The sequence below is a fragment of the Salvelinus alpinus genome, chromosome 18 (assembly GCF_045679555.1).
Source record: "Salvelinus alpinus chromosome 18, SLU_Salpinus.1, whole genome shotgun sequence".
Classification (NCBI taxonomy): Eukaryota; Metazoa; Chordata; class Actinopteri; order Salmoniformes; family Salmonidae; genus Salvelinus; species Salvelinus alpinus.
Window position 1 is genome coordinate 15,130,317 of NC_092103.1, and position 14,173 is coordinate 15,144,489.

A 14,173-nucleotide genomic window follows, 5' to 3' on the forward strand; every position below is an offset into this window, starting at 1 on the left:
AGAGCTCCACCCTCTCTCTGAGTTACAGGCAAGTCTATTGGCCAAATGTCCCCTCCCCTTATGTTTTTCGAAAGAAGAGAAAATCGTGATTTGTCCAAAGCATCGGAACTAATGCTGCTCGTTATCAAACCTTTTCGTATCATGACAGATCTACGATACCATTTATGTTTACGTAGTCTGTCCACGAGTGATTACCTCGCCAATGATGTTGTCCACGTACCAAGGATGGCTGGCCACTTGTGTAACAAAATGGTTTTAAATTTCCTATCTTCTGGTAATAAAATAGTGTTTTAACTGGACGTATTGTCATTTCCCCTGTTTCACTTGCAAGAACAACTAGACAAGTGGTATTCAGGACATTACTTCAGTGTGTTAATGGAGGTCTGTCCGTATGTGCCACACAGCTGCGGTCCAGACCAGATCTTGGTAGGATGTCCCATCACCCTGTGACAGGGACCCTTTGCTGGCAGCATCTGCCTTTCCTGTGACAGTGACACAGATTGAAACCGAAACCGCTACACCCTAAAAGAACATTTTCAATTTGTTTCAGATAGGCTCCCTGAGGGAGATGACAGGACAGTTGGATCCTGCCCTGGTTGGTTGGCCGGCAGTGTGAATAATATTCTGATGAATATTATGACCGTGCTGGCTGTCTCGCATCTCTGGGCTCTGTGATAAAAACTTTCAAGGCCAATATTGGAACAGGACTACAGTTAAAGACTTGTCTCAAAGCCTTAGTGTCTGCGTAACTGCCACCGAGAGCTTTGATATGTTTCACTGGCCCTGAGATTCCCAGGCATACAATAACTTAACATAATTAAGTTGGTAATTACCAAAAAGTTATTACATTTTACTGTGGATGACTTGCATCCACACTTGTAGTTTTGCATGTACTCAAACTATTCACCAACATGTACAGTCATTTTAACCAAACACAATTCCAAGTACAAAAGTTTTTAGCTATCACTAGTAACTTCAATGTCATTAATATGCAGCTTGCATTGATTGCTTAATTGTCTGTACACTCTGTGCCCTTTAGCTGCACTGCTCTCCTTTACCATCATAACTGCTCTTTAAGACCTTAACCTCCACAAATGAGAAGTTACAGTACTGAATAATGAGTCAATTCCCTGCTGAAATGTGACACATCAACAAGCTCTCTCAACTCAGCAAGAGAGACTTACAAGCCGAGTCCCAATGGAGCTCTGTTGTACATAGAGGCTGTCTTCCTTGAATCCATGATTAAACAAGTTGCCTGTGTCTTGGAAATATCGCAGTAGGCTATTTTATAACAGGTTGATGTTGAACGTTCTTGCGAGAGTGATTGCGTTTGACATAGGTGTTACTAAAAGCGGCTTGTGTTGTTTTGTTAATCTTCAGAAGTCCCTACAGATGTTTCGTTATTGACTTGTGCTCTAGGCACCAGGCAGTAGCAGAGGTCCAGACTGTGAGTCGGTTTGTTTTTCACAATCCAGTCATTCAAGCATGGAATCTGAATTTTATGGGCTTACGGTTAAATGCAGAGTAACACCAAATCAACACTACCATGTTTTACTTTTGATTTGTAACACACAGTTGTAAGAGAAATGGCTCCCTAGCAGCAAGTCTTCAGCCTGTCTGCTGAAAGCATATGCACCAGGAACAGATGTTGATGTTGACTCAGTTGTTTGAGGAGCAGCACATGCCAGCCAGGTCAAACCTCATTTCACAGATTGGTCATTAATCATTAATGTAATCTTTTTATCTTTTATATCCCCCTAGTAGATAGCTTGGAATTAGGGGCAACACATGGAATTTTCATGGTAAGAATGTAGATCATTATGCAGTTCTAGAAAACAAACAACATAAAACGATTGGAAATTAATATTTGGCTGATAAGTATCTAATAAACATTTCACTGCTTTGTTTGGAATCCAAAGGTTGATTGAAAATTAATGGAAAATAAAGGTTGATTAATGTATTATGCCGCAATAATAGTTGGTAAAGACGAAGTGGGATAATTTATCATATATTCATAGTGTAGGCGGCTGCTTGATTGGACCCATCATTGGTAGGCAGTCCGAGATGCATGAATGAATCATTATTGAGGCTGGGCACATTCTCCCCTTCCCGAGACAAGCACCAAAAGTCTAAACGTTTAATTAAGAGACGAGCAACCTTTTGCATCGCCTTTTGGGGAACGAGTCCCAGGCTTACCCCCAGTTGCTCTCTTGCCTCTCAGTAATTCAGTACCTGCAGGCACTATTCCAAACGTAGATCCTGTTTAAAAACCGTCCAACCATTTCATCTTTCTCTTCAGTGGATGCTCCTCAGAGGAGGAATGGGAGGACCATCCTCCTCAATGAATTTCATAAAAATCGAAATAGTGAAACAGAAAAAAATATATCCTTTTTAGATAAAACTATACTAAATACAGATTCACTTAACCAAATAATTGATTAAAACACAATGTTTTGCAATGAAGGACTACAGTAGCCTCAGCAGCACTCTGTAGGGTAGCACCATGTTTAGCCGGAGGACAGCAAGCTTCTGTCCTCCTCTGGGTACATTGACTTCAATACAAAACCTAGGAGGCTCATAGTTCTCACCCCCCATAGACTTACACAGTAGTTATGACAACTTCCTGAGTATGTCCTCTAACCTATCAGAGCTCTTGCAGCATGAACTGACATGTTCTCCACCCAATCAAAGGATTAGATAATTAATCTAGTACTGAAAACATAAGCTACAGCTAGCTAGCACTGCAGTGCATAACATGTGGCGAGTAGTTGACTCAAAGAGAGAGAAAGACAATAGTTGAACAGTTTTGAACATTCATTTCTTCCTAAATTAAGGAAACGCAACACAGAGAGAGAGAGAGAGATTTGGTTGTGTTTTTTTACTTTCACATTTACTTAGCTAGCAAATACAGCTAAATAGTTTAGCCTACTCAAACACCCACCTCAAACAGAGAGGGATGATTTGTTAGCTAGCTGGCTATGGCTATTCAATACTGGAACTTCCAAGTCAAGGCAAGCTTTTGGTTTTATTAATTTATTGCCACCGGGGCCCACCGGGGCCCACCGGTGTAACGGCTAAACTGCTTATGCAGCTAGCTAGTTTAGCCTACTCAAACACCCGGCTCAAACAGAGAGGCATGCTATGTTAGCTAGCTAGCTATAGCTATCCAACACTGGAACTCTTCCAAGTCAAGGTAAGCTTTTGGTTTTATTAATATATTGGTGTAACTGCTTAACTGTTTTCTGACTACACTGTACTGCATGATTGTAGCGGGTTTACTAAGTTCTAATAGTTCTAGTTGACTCTAAAGTGACAATGATGTAGGCTGTGTGTAGCGGTTAGCGGTCATAATATGAAGGTTTGGCCTGGAAAGGTTTTTCCGCCTGGTCACAGACAGCTGACGCGTTGTGCACTGAAGTCCACAAGCGAAGGAAAAAGGAGAGAGGAGGAAAGCACATATATAGTTGCAAGAAGGAATTATATATACAATGAGCAAAGTGATCATGCTGTTTTTATGTGGCAGCTATGAAAGTGAGCTGTTTGTGTGTGATCAGGGGTGTATTCATTCCGTCGATTCTGTTGAAAACCTTTCTTAAATGGAAGCAAACGGAGATAAACATACTTGTCCAATATAAACTCAAATTTGCAACTGTTGGACTAATGATTACACCCTAGATCAGATAGATGCAGGCAAGAGTGTGCAAGGCGGTATTGAATGTGTCACTGTCACCGCGATTACTCAACATTCTCTTTACCTGTGCACCTACATTGTAAACTTTAAATAATAGGCTAGGTTGTAGCAAACTCATGATCGGTACAGGAAATTTTTGAGTATTTTATAGTAGCCTAAACCTATTGATGTTACATTGAGCTGGGTGAATGGAATATGAATGACAGTTATCCAATATGCTGTAATAGAAATAAGCCCGTGCTCATAAAAAACAAATCATCCTCCCTCATCTTAAACGGCACCGACCTCTGTTTCTCTTCGAACAAATATAAATACTTTAAACGGCTTGGCAAATCTCAGGAGAATAACATGTTCTATGAATCTTTAAAACAGAAGTGTTGAGTCTTACTCTATCCACAAAAATATGCTAAACTTAAAATGTGTCTCAGGGATTTCTTTTTTTCATTGTCTGGAAAGTTGTCTAGATGTTTTCAAAGGGATGTCGATATTATTAGATTTTGTAGTCCCCTAGAATATAATTTATTTCGACTCTTCTCTTTGCTAAGATGGTATGTGTTACAGTCTATGAAGGGCGATAAGGAGTTAGGAAACCGGATATGCAAAAGAAAAAAGATGGAAAAGGAATAAAGGCATAGATTACCATCATTCAATTTTAATTAGTTTCTGCATTGTAACGACCTGGGTGTCGGGGAGGTGCGAAGTCAGACGCAGGAACAGCGGAGCTTCAATATGTTGAGTCTTTAATACCCAACTGGCAAACAAAATGTCCAACACGGACGTACTGGGTGTCACACAACGGTCCAACGACACGATAAACAAACCCAGTCCACAATAATAATCTCCACTCCCGAAATCCAAAAAGCTACAATGTAACAATCCCGCACAAAGAAGCGTACGGGCTGGCTGACTAATAAAGCCACACTAATAAACAATTAACTAAACACAGGTGATACAAATCAACACATAAGGAGGGGGAGGAAAAAGAGTCAGTGGCAGCTAGTAGGCCGGTGACGACGACCGCCGAGCGCCACCCGAACGGGAAGGAGAGCCTGCCTCGGTTGAAGTCGTGACATGCATATCTGCACTGCTGAAAGAAAGCCGTTATAAACAGCACTGTGGTGTATGGGCACCATATCCCCTTTTAGATCCATTACATCATCATTTCAGTTTATTGTATTCTTTGGCTATTTACCAGCATTCAAAAAAATAAGTTCTTATGATCAAGTAAACAATTAATTTCTGTTCTTCTCCCAGGGGACCAAATATACAGTCATCAATATGATCCAAAGTCTGTCTAAAAGTCTGAATTGTACTGCCAGTCACATCCATCCCCTTCTGTCTCATCACTTCTGGAGCTCTCCCTTAGCGCCATTAGAGTCCTTTGAGAGATCTTTGGCTAGCTAAAGCCAGCAACTAGTGTCTGCCAAAGTCCCCTTAGGGGAATGTTATAGACAGTCTGCCAGACTCGTGTTGTGAGATGGAGGACCTCGAGAGAGAAAGGGAGTGCTTTTCCTGTGTGTGAGTCATAGCCCTGTCACTGTCAGAGGGGTAAAGAGAAGGCATGCCTTGTTTGGAACTAAACTCAGAATTCAGTGAGAGCCTCCATGTTAGAGCCTCTCGGGTCATCAGCTTGTCAAGACACGATATCATCAAGTAGGATTCTGACACGTAAACAACCAGAGATTTAGGAACCCTTTGGGCAGTAACTGGTGAAATAACAATAAACAAAGTATCTGTGAAGAATACTGTGTAGGAATTTGAATATGTTTAGCTTAGTTGCTTGGTTTCATAGAAAATTAAGCCGCGTGATCAAATGACAGATTTCATTTGCAATGGGACAGTAACTTATTATTGTCAACTATGTTCCATCTGTTTCCAAAAGAACCTTGCCTTTACTGTGGTGTATTGATTTGACACTATTAATATTGATTTTACATTCATGGTGATATAATATTAATGCTAGGTTGGCTGTCAGGTTAATATACCACCCATCCATCCCTTGAAAATATATTTTCATACAACAGCATAGCCACATGTTTTACTGCTGATTTAGCTTCAGATAATGTCACTTTATCAATCACACTTGAGTATTCACTGTCTTTATAATTTGCATCATGTTAGGAAACAGGGCAGAAAGAAGTTCCATTCTGTAGTTCAGACCCTAGAGGCTGTGGGTGGGAATTTCATACAGGTTTCCTGGAACTTTGCCATATGAATAATTGATTCATAATTATAGTCACCTAAAACAGAACTTTCAATTCACTCTCCTCTCTGGTATGACTTCCCATGTGATTTACTATAGTAGGCTGAAAAGAAAGTGAAATGGACCAAGAACATTGACATTCCAATTTCCAGTCTGTCTCCTACCCAGTCTGTCTCCTACCAAGTCTGTCTCCTTTTCCATCACTGTATGGTTTACTGAACATTGGGATGTTTCGTAACAGAAGTGGGGTGATAAACTGAAAACTATCGACACCGACCATACCGATCACTTTTGCTGATGTAGTTTATTACAACAAGTAGCCTATACTAGAGAAATGTGAAGTTTGAAATTAAATAAGTTTGCTACTATGGGTGATTGTTAATGGGACCCATATAACCATCAAACTAGTAGTAGTAGTTTAAAGGATATTTTTTTTAAACGGTGGTGCACATTGTTATAAACATATCGTACTATTTATCGTTATTGCATCAATTCAGGCAATTTATTGCGATATGGATTTTGTCCATATCACCCAGGGCTATCTCTTAATGATGTCTGCCACTGTTCAGTATAAGAAGTTGTCCTGTCTACACATGCTGGGATTTGAGTCCCAGGGACCCAGAGCTCCTTACGTCTGTCTGAAGGGAGGGCCACCATCTGTCCTGTTGGGATTAAACCGTATAGATACAGCCACAACACTAATGGTGTTGTCACAGAAAGCAGCTGGAAGATTCATATTCAAACCTCATTAGAAAGCAGCTACACAATTCTGTATAATTTCCTCATTTCTGTCACATTCTAGTAACTTCCCTGAGTAGATTTTGAGACCATCTTATATGAATGTGTATATCACCTATTGGCTCACAACATAACACATGGTACCCAAACTGTGGGGCGTGCCCGCTAGGGGTGGCGCAAGGGGTCGGCAGGGGTGGCGCGGGGTCCCCCCCACCCACAGAATTACAATAATATATATATATATATTTTGTTCAGGAACTCAGTCCGGCTTTAAACGTACTCTTGAAAGTTGTAATAGTAGAATGCCTAAGGTGCAATTTCAAAATTGGGTAGTGCATCATCAGTTCCTCTTGTCATGTTAGTCATTGCATACCCTAGAGAGCTATTTATAACTTGTCAGAAATGTCCAGATCAACTAGCCCATGTCAGCTAACGTTTTTCTATTTTGTTTTTTAGCCCATACATATTGTTGTAATTTTTTTGTCACTCAAATAACACATGAAAACATATTAGACATGGCAAAATGTATAGAATTGCAAGCAAATCTGCTTTAAAACTGCAAAGTTTTCTTTGCACCCCATGACGAAATGTGTAGAATTTCAGGAAATAAGCTTTGAACCTGCAAAATTCTCTCCACCAACAAGAGGGGTGTGAACAGTTTGTGTCATAAACAGTGCTTGTGCCCATAGAAATAGATGTGGCATGTGAACGCTTGCGCGGCGAGGGAGACTTGTACACACTAGAGCTTAAAACATTACAATACTCATGTCTGTTCCCTTAAAAGTTACTGTATCCGTACGATAGGTATAAAATCAACATTGGACAAGGCTATCACATTTGTGTTTGTTTATTGGACAACATGCATCCAGACATCATGTTAATAAATGTATATTTGATGTGGTGACGGGTACATATGTGCAATTACAGTGCATAGGATGAGATTACTGATGCTGAAAGAATGCCATAGAATGTTCAACCAAAGGCAACAACAGACAGTGCGAGGACACTTGAAGGTTCACATGAGGGGTCATTTCTATACACCATGTCCATACAGTATACAGTATATTGCGTTAGTATTTATTTGTAAGACATTTATTTCTGATAAGAAATACATTTGTTTGCAAGTTATATTTCAATCAAGAATATTCAATCCCTAAAACATGTTATTCTGAAATTATTGATATGTGCATTTCCCCCCGCGTTTGGCACAAAGTATCAGAGCTGCACTATGTTTGACTTGATGAAAATCACAGTCACATGTAAAGAACAAAACTGCTTCATATGACAACACATTGACAGATATGAAAAAACATCAGATCACTCTCAACAAACTGTACATTAACATATTCTCCTCATTAATGCAATGTAACATTGGTCATATACAATATCATTGCTTTACTATTTTTGTATGTATTGTCTATTAAACTGGCTATTTCACATTTTGCAAATGCATATAATGTCAAACAGTTATTTCTCATATATGAACAGATAACCGAGCAACATTTAGTCACCCTCATCAAGGTAGACTATTGCAAGCCCTGTTCTTTTTCACTATTTGATATACTATTTTCTGGTATGATACAGACTTGATTCAGCTTGTGATAAAAAGAGCAAGAGAATATATATAGCATTTCATTAAAATGATAGTTAAATTCTTCATATATGATAAAGAGAAAACATAGATTTCTAAAAAAGCAATATGACAAAAGAGCAAAATGTCAAGTACATGGCCAACAAATGTAAGTACATGGCCATTAACAGATTACTAATTGTGTTAGAATGATATTCCAGTTTCTGTAAACCTGGGAATCATACATTGGAACCCTGATTTAAAAAAAAGAGTATATGTTTGCATTCTTGATATCTTGATCTTTGATAAAAAGTATCTCTTCTTACATTAAGAAAATAGAACCATGTAAAAATCTAAATAATAGCTTAATGTTGTTTTGGTGGACCATGTCAAAAGCCAAACAAAACATACATTTAAATGTCCTTTCAAACTGTCTCCACATTCACAGAATATAAATATTTACAGAAAACGTTCATGTACGATGTACTTTTTTGCAATAATAACTATCATTTGCATAATCATTTTAATAAATACATCTGACTTAGAAGATAAACACCACAGAGGAAGTACACAAATCATATTACTTGGTATTATTTACATGTACATGTGCTGTGTGTTTAGAAGTAGAATTGGGGTGAGCCAGCAATCGGAACAGTGACTCTAGAGATAGAGATTGGCAGATGCATCTCAGGTTTGCTGATGACAACTATTATAATCGGTGTCTACGAAATTCCCCAAATGATATCTCCACATCTCTAAATTCATTCTCTACAATAGGTAGGGTAATTTCTTTAGAAACTGCCGTTGGTACTGTAGAGTTATGTTGTGTATGTACTGTGCATGTTCTTTATGTGCTGATGAATAAAAATATATGTAGAATAAATGCCGTTGGCTACGTGCTTTGCAAGGGCAGGCTGTAGTGCCACATGTTATACACTGTCACACCCTGGCCTCAGTTATCTTTGTTTTCATTATTATTTTAGTTAGGTCAGGGTGTGACATGGTGTATTATGTGTTTTTGTATTATCTAGTGTGGTTGTATGGTTTAGGGGGGTTCATAGAGTAGATGGGGTTGTGTTCAGTGTAGGTGTTTAGAATAGTCTATGGTTGAGTGATGTGTCTAGGTATGTCTATGGTTGCCTGAGTGGTTCTCAATCAGAGACAGATGTTTTTCATTTGTCTCTGATTGGGAGCCATATTTTAGGCAGCCATAGGCATCATGTATTGTGGGTAATTGTCTATATTGAACGTTTGTAGCCTGTGTGTGTGCACGACGTTAGTAGCTTCACGGTCGTTTGTTTGTTTTGGTTTTTGTTAGTTTGTAAAGTGTTTCGTTTCGTGTTTGCTCTCTTCTTAATAAAAAGAAGATGTTCTTTTCACATGCTGCGCCTTGGTCCTCATTCTCTCCAGTAGACGATCGTGACAGAATTACCCACCAACGGACCAAGCAGCGGAAAATAAAGCAACAGCAGCGATGTCAAGACTCCTGGACGTGGGTGGAGATCCTAGACGGGAGAGGACCCTGGTCACAGCCAGGGGAATATCACTGCCCCAAGGCAGAGATGGAGGCAGCACGGCGACACGGTAGGAAGCCCAAGAAACAGCACAAAAAAATTCTTGGAGGGGGGCACTTGGAGAAGTCGGCGAAGTTGAGGGGTGAGTCTGAGATGGTCGAGGAGTTATTGGACAGATTGGAGGAGAGTGAACGAAGGGGAGATTATGAGACATTCGAGGAGTTGTGAAGAGAGTGAAGAGAGAGAGCTGTTGGTTTGGCAGAGTATGCATGGCATTTTCCCTGAGGAGCGTGTTAGCTGTCCGATGCCACCTGTGTCAGTTCCTCGTACTCAGCCTGAAACTGGTGGTAAAGTTCCGGAAGATTTGATGCCGGCTATACATACCAGGTCTCCAGTACACCTTCACAACCCGGTGTGTCCTGTTCCTACCTTTTGCACTCATCCTGAGATGCATGTCCCCAGCCCGGTACAACCAGTTCCGGCACCAAGCACTAGGTCTAATGTGCGTCTCCAGAGCCCTGTACGCACTGTTCCTGCTCCCCGCAATAGCCTTGAGGTGCGTGTCTCCAGCCCATTACCACCAGTGCCTACACCACGCATCAAGCTTCCTGTGCGTCTCCAGAGCCCTGTTCCTCCTCCACGTACTAGCCCTGTGGTGCGTGTCTCCAGCACATTACCACCAGTGCCTACACCACGCATCAAGCCTCCAGTGCGTCTCCAGAGCCCAATTCCTCCTCTACGCACTCTTCCTGTGGTGTGTGTCTCCGGCCCGGTGCCTCCAGTTCCGGCACCACGCACTAAGCTACCTGTGCGTCTCCAGAGCCCTGTACGCACTGTTCCTTCTCCCCGCACTCGCCCTGAGGTGCGTGCCCTCAGCCCGGTACCTCCAGTTCCGGTACCACGCACCAGGCCTATAGTGCGCATCGAGAGTCCAGTGTGCCCTGTTGTTGTTCCCCGCACTAGCCTAAAGGTGCGTGTCCTTAGCCCGGTACCTCCAGTTCCGGCGCCACGCACCAGGCCTATAGTGCGTCTCAGCCGGCCAGAGTCTGCCGTCTGCCCAACGGCGCCTGAACTGCCCGTCTGCCAAGCGGCGCCTGAACTGCCCGTCTGCCAAGCGGCGCCTGAACTGCCCGTCTGCCCAACGCTGTCTGAACTGTCCGTCTGCCAAGCGCCGCATGAATTGCCCGTCTGTATTGAGCCTTCAAAGCCGCCCGTCTGCCATGAGCCTGCAAAGCCGCCCGTCTGCCATGAGCCTACAGAGCCGTCCGCCAGACAGGAGCCGCTAGAGCCTTCCGCCAGACAGGAGCCACTAGAGCCTTCCGCCAGAACGGATCAGCCAGAGCCTTCCGCCAGACCGGATCAGCCAGAGCCTTCCGCCAGACCGGATCAGCCAGAGCCTTCCGCCAGAACGGACCGGCCAGAGCCATCCGTCTCCCCAGCGCCATCTGAGCCATCCGTCTCTCCAGCGCCATCTGAGCCATCCGTCTCTCCAGCGCCATCTGAGTCATCCGTCTCTCCAGCGCCATCTGAGCCATCCGTCTCCCCAGCGCCATCTGAGCCATCCGTCTGCCCAGTGCCGTCTGAGCCATCCGTCTGTCCCGAGCCATTAGAGCCGCCCGTCTGTCCCGAGCCGTCAGAGCCGATAGTCAGTCAGGAGCCGCTAGAGCCATTCGTCAGACAGGATCTGCCAGAGCCGCCAACCAGACAGGATCTGCCAGAGCCGCCAACCAGACAGGATCTGCCAGAGCCGCCAACCAGACAGGATCTGCCAGAGCCGCCAACCAGACAGGATCTGCCAGAGCCGCCAACCAGACAGGATCTGCCAGAGCCGCCAACCAGACAGGATCTGCCAGAACCGCCAGCCAGCCATGAGCAGCCAGATTCGTCAGCCAGCCATGAGCAGCCAGATCCGTCAGCCAGCCATGAGCAGCCAGATCCGTCAGCCAGCCATGAGCAGCCAGATCCGTCAGCCAGCAATGAGCAGCCAGATCCGTCAGCCAGCAATGAGCAGCCAGATCCGTCAGCCAGCCATGAGCAGCCAGATCCGTCAGCCAGCCATGAGCAGCCAGATCCGTCAGCCAGCCATGAGCAGCCAGATCTGTCAGCCAGCCATGAGCCGTCCAGCCAGGATCCGCCAGAGCCGTCCAGCCAGGATCCGCCAGAGCCGTCCAGCCAGGATCCGCCAGAGCCGGTCAGCCAGGTTCCGCCAGCCAGCCAGGATCCGCCAGAGCCAGCCAGCCAGGATCCGCCATTCAGTCCGGTGCTGCCCTTCAGTCCGGAGCTGCCGTCCCTTAGTCCGGAGCTGCCGTCCCTTAGTCCGGAGCTGCCGTTCCTTAGTCCGGTGCTGCCCCTTAGTCCGGTGCTGCCCCTTAGTCCGGTGCTGCCCCTTATCCTGGTGCTGCCCCTTATCCCGGTGCTGCCCATTATCCCGGTGCTGCTGCCCCTTATCCCGGTGCTGCCCTTTATCCCGGTGCTGCCCCTTAGTCTGGTGCTGCCCCTTAGTCCGGTGCTGCCCCTGAATCCAGTGGGGTTAAGTTGGAGGGTGGTCATTTGGAGGAGGCTACGAAAGCGGGTAGTGACTATGGTGGGGTGGGGACCACGACCAGTACCAGAGCCGCCACCATGGACAGACGCCCACCCAGACCCTCCCATAGACTTTATGCTGGTGCGTCCGGAGTTCGCACCTTAAGGGGGGGGTTATGTCACACCCTGGCCTCAGTTATCTTTGTTTTCATTATTATTTTAGTTAGGTCAGGGTGTGACATGGTGTATTATGTGTTTTTGTATTGTCTAGTGTGGTTGTATGGTTTAGGGGGGTTCATAGAGTAGATGGGGTTGTGTTCAGTGTAGGTGTTTAGAATAGTCTATGGTTGAGTGATGTGTCTAGGTATGTCTATGGTTGCCTGAGTGGTTCTCAGAGACAGATGTTTTTCATTTGTCTCTGATTGGGAGCCATATTTTAGGCAGCCATAGGCATCATGTATTGTGGGTAATTGTCTATATTGAACGTTTGTAGCCTGTGTGTGTGCACGACGTTAGTAGCTTCACGGTCGTTTGTTTGTTTTGGTTTTTGTTAGTTTGTAAAGTGTTTCGTTTCGTGTTTGCTCTCTTAATAAAAAGAAGATGTTCTTTTCACATGCTGCGCCTTGGTCCTCATTCTCTCCAGTAGACGATCGTGACATACACTAGTAATGTCGATATGTTTCAGACAACATGGTTACCAATAGAGCACAGACACTACAGCTTTACTCATTTATCTCATAGGAAATAAAAGGCTAATAAATGACCTTGTGAATGGTATAGGGCAACATTATGGTGAGTTGAATCAAAGAGATTGTATAATTGCTTAGTATTTGTTCTTTGTGTGTGTGATACAGTGTGTTTGGTGGTAACCTTCAGAACATCTGAAACTAATGGTGAAGGGTAAACAAGACATTTTGTTCCTCAGGTTCCTGGCCTATATCCATTTGTCCAGTTGACAGTTTTGGTATCAGTCTGTGTTTTGGCTCTAAATGGATCTCAGGACAGAATGGTCATTAAATATATGTCTCTGAAAAAAAATTCATGTTATTTTGGTTCCTTTCTATCAGTTCAATTTGTCTATGCTTAGTCACTGGGTTGAGTGTGAAAGGATAACAAAGGAAACAACCATTCTGGTAGTGGAGGACAGGGCTTTCTACTTCATACCTCTACGAAGCATCTGGTTAGCTGCAATAAGCATTACGCTGATGATAAATGCAAAGGCGAAGGCACAAATTAGGCTCTTCCGCACACATGTGTGCTTCTGTTGTGTTGGGCTGGCTGTGAAGATAGAGAAAGTCAGAGAGAGTTAATATACTGTATATATAGATAGAGAGAACGTCACAGCAAGAAAACGACAGAGACAGATATGTACAGTTGAAGTCAGAAGTTTACATACACCTTAGCCAAATACATTTAAACTCCGTTTTTTTTATACAAATGCTGACATTTAATCCTAGTAAAAATGCCCTGTCTTAGGTCAGTTAGGATCACCACTTTATTTTAAGAATGTGAAATCTCAGAATAATAGTAGAGAGAATGATTCATTTCAGCTTTTATTTCTTTCATCACATTCTCAGTGGGTCAGAAGTTTACATACACTCAATTAGTATTTGGTAGCATTGCCTTTACATTGTTTAACTTGGGTCAAACGATTCAGGTAGCCTTTTACAAGGTTCCCACAATAAGTTGGGTGAATTTTAGCCCATTCCTCCTGACAGAGCTGGTGTAACTGAGCCAGGTTTGTAGGCCTCCTTTCTCGCACACGCTTTTTCAGTTCTGCCGACACATTTTATATTGGATTGAGGTCAGAGCTTTGTGATGGCCACTCCAATACCTTGACTTTGTTGTGCTTAAGCCATTATGTCACAACTTTGGAAGTATGCTTGGGGTCATTGTCCATTTGGAAGGCCCATTTGCGACCAAGCTTTAACTTC

At 43.4% G+C, this 14,173-nt stretch overlaps 1 protein-coding gene across 1 annotated transcript in view; it reads right to left on the reverse strand.

Annotated features, from left to right (window-relative positions):
- Positions 1-12,896: 12,896 nt before the first annotated feature.
- cabp7b (calcium binding protein 7b) overlaps positions 12,897-14,173 on the reverse strand; it is a 37,228-nt gene continuing 35,951 nt past the window's right edge. The window contains exon 5 of the mRNA XM_071351623.1: positions 12,897-13,517. Coding sequence (XP_071207724.1) covers positions 13,393-13,517 — 125 coding nt within the window. The 3' untranslated portion in view covers positions 12,897-13,392. The remainder of the gene's footprint in view (positions 13,518-14,173) is intronic.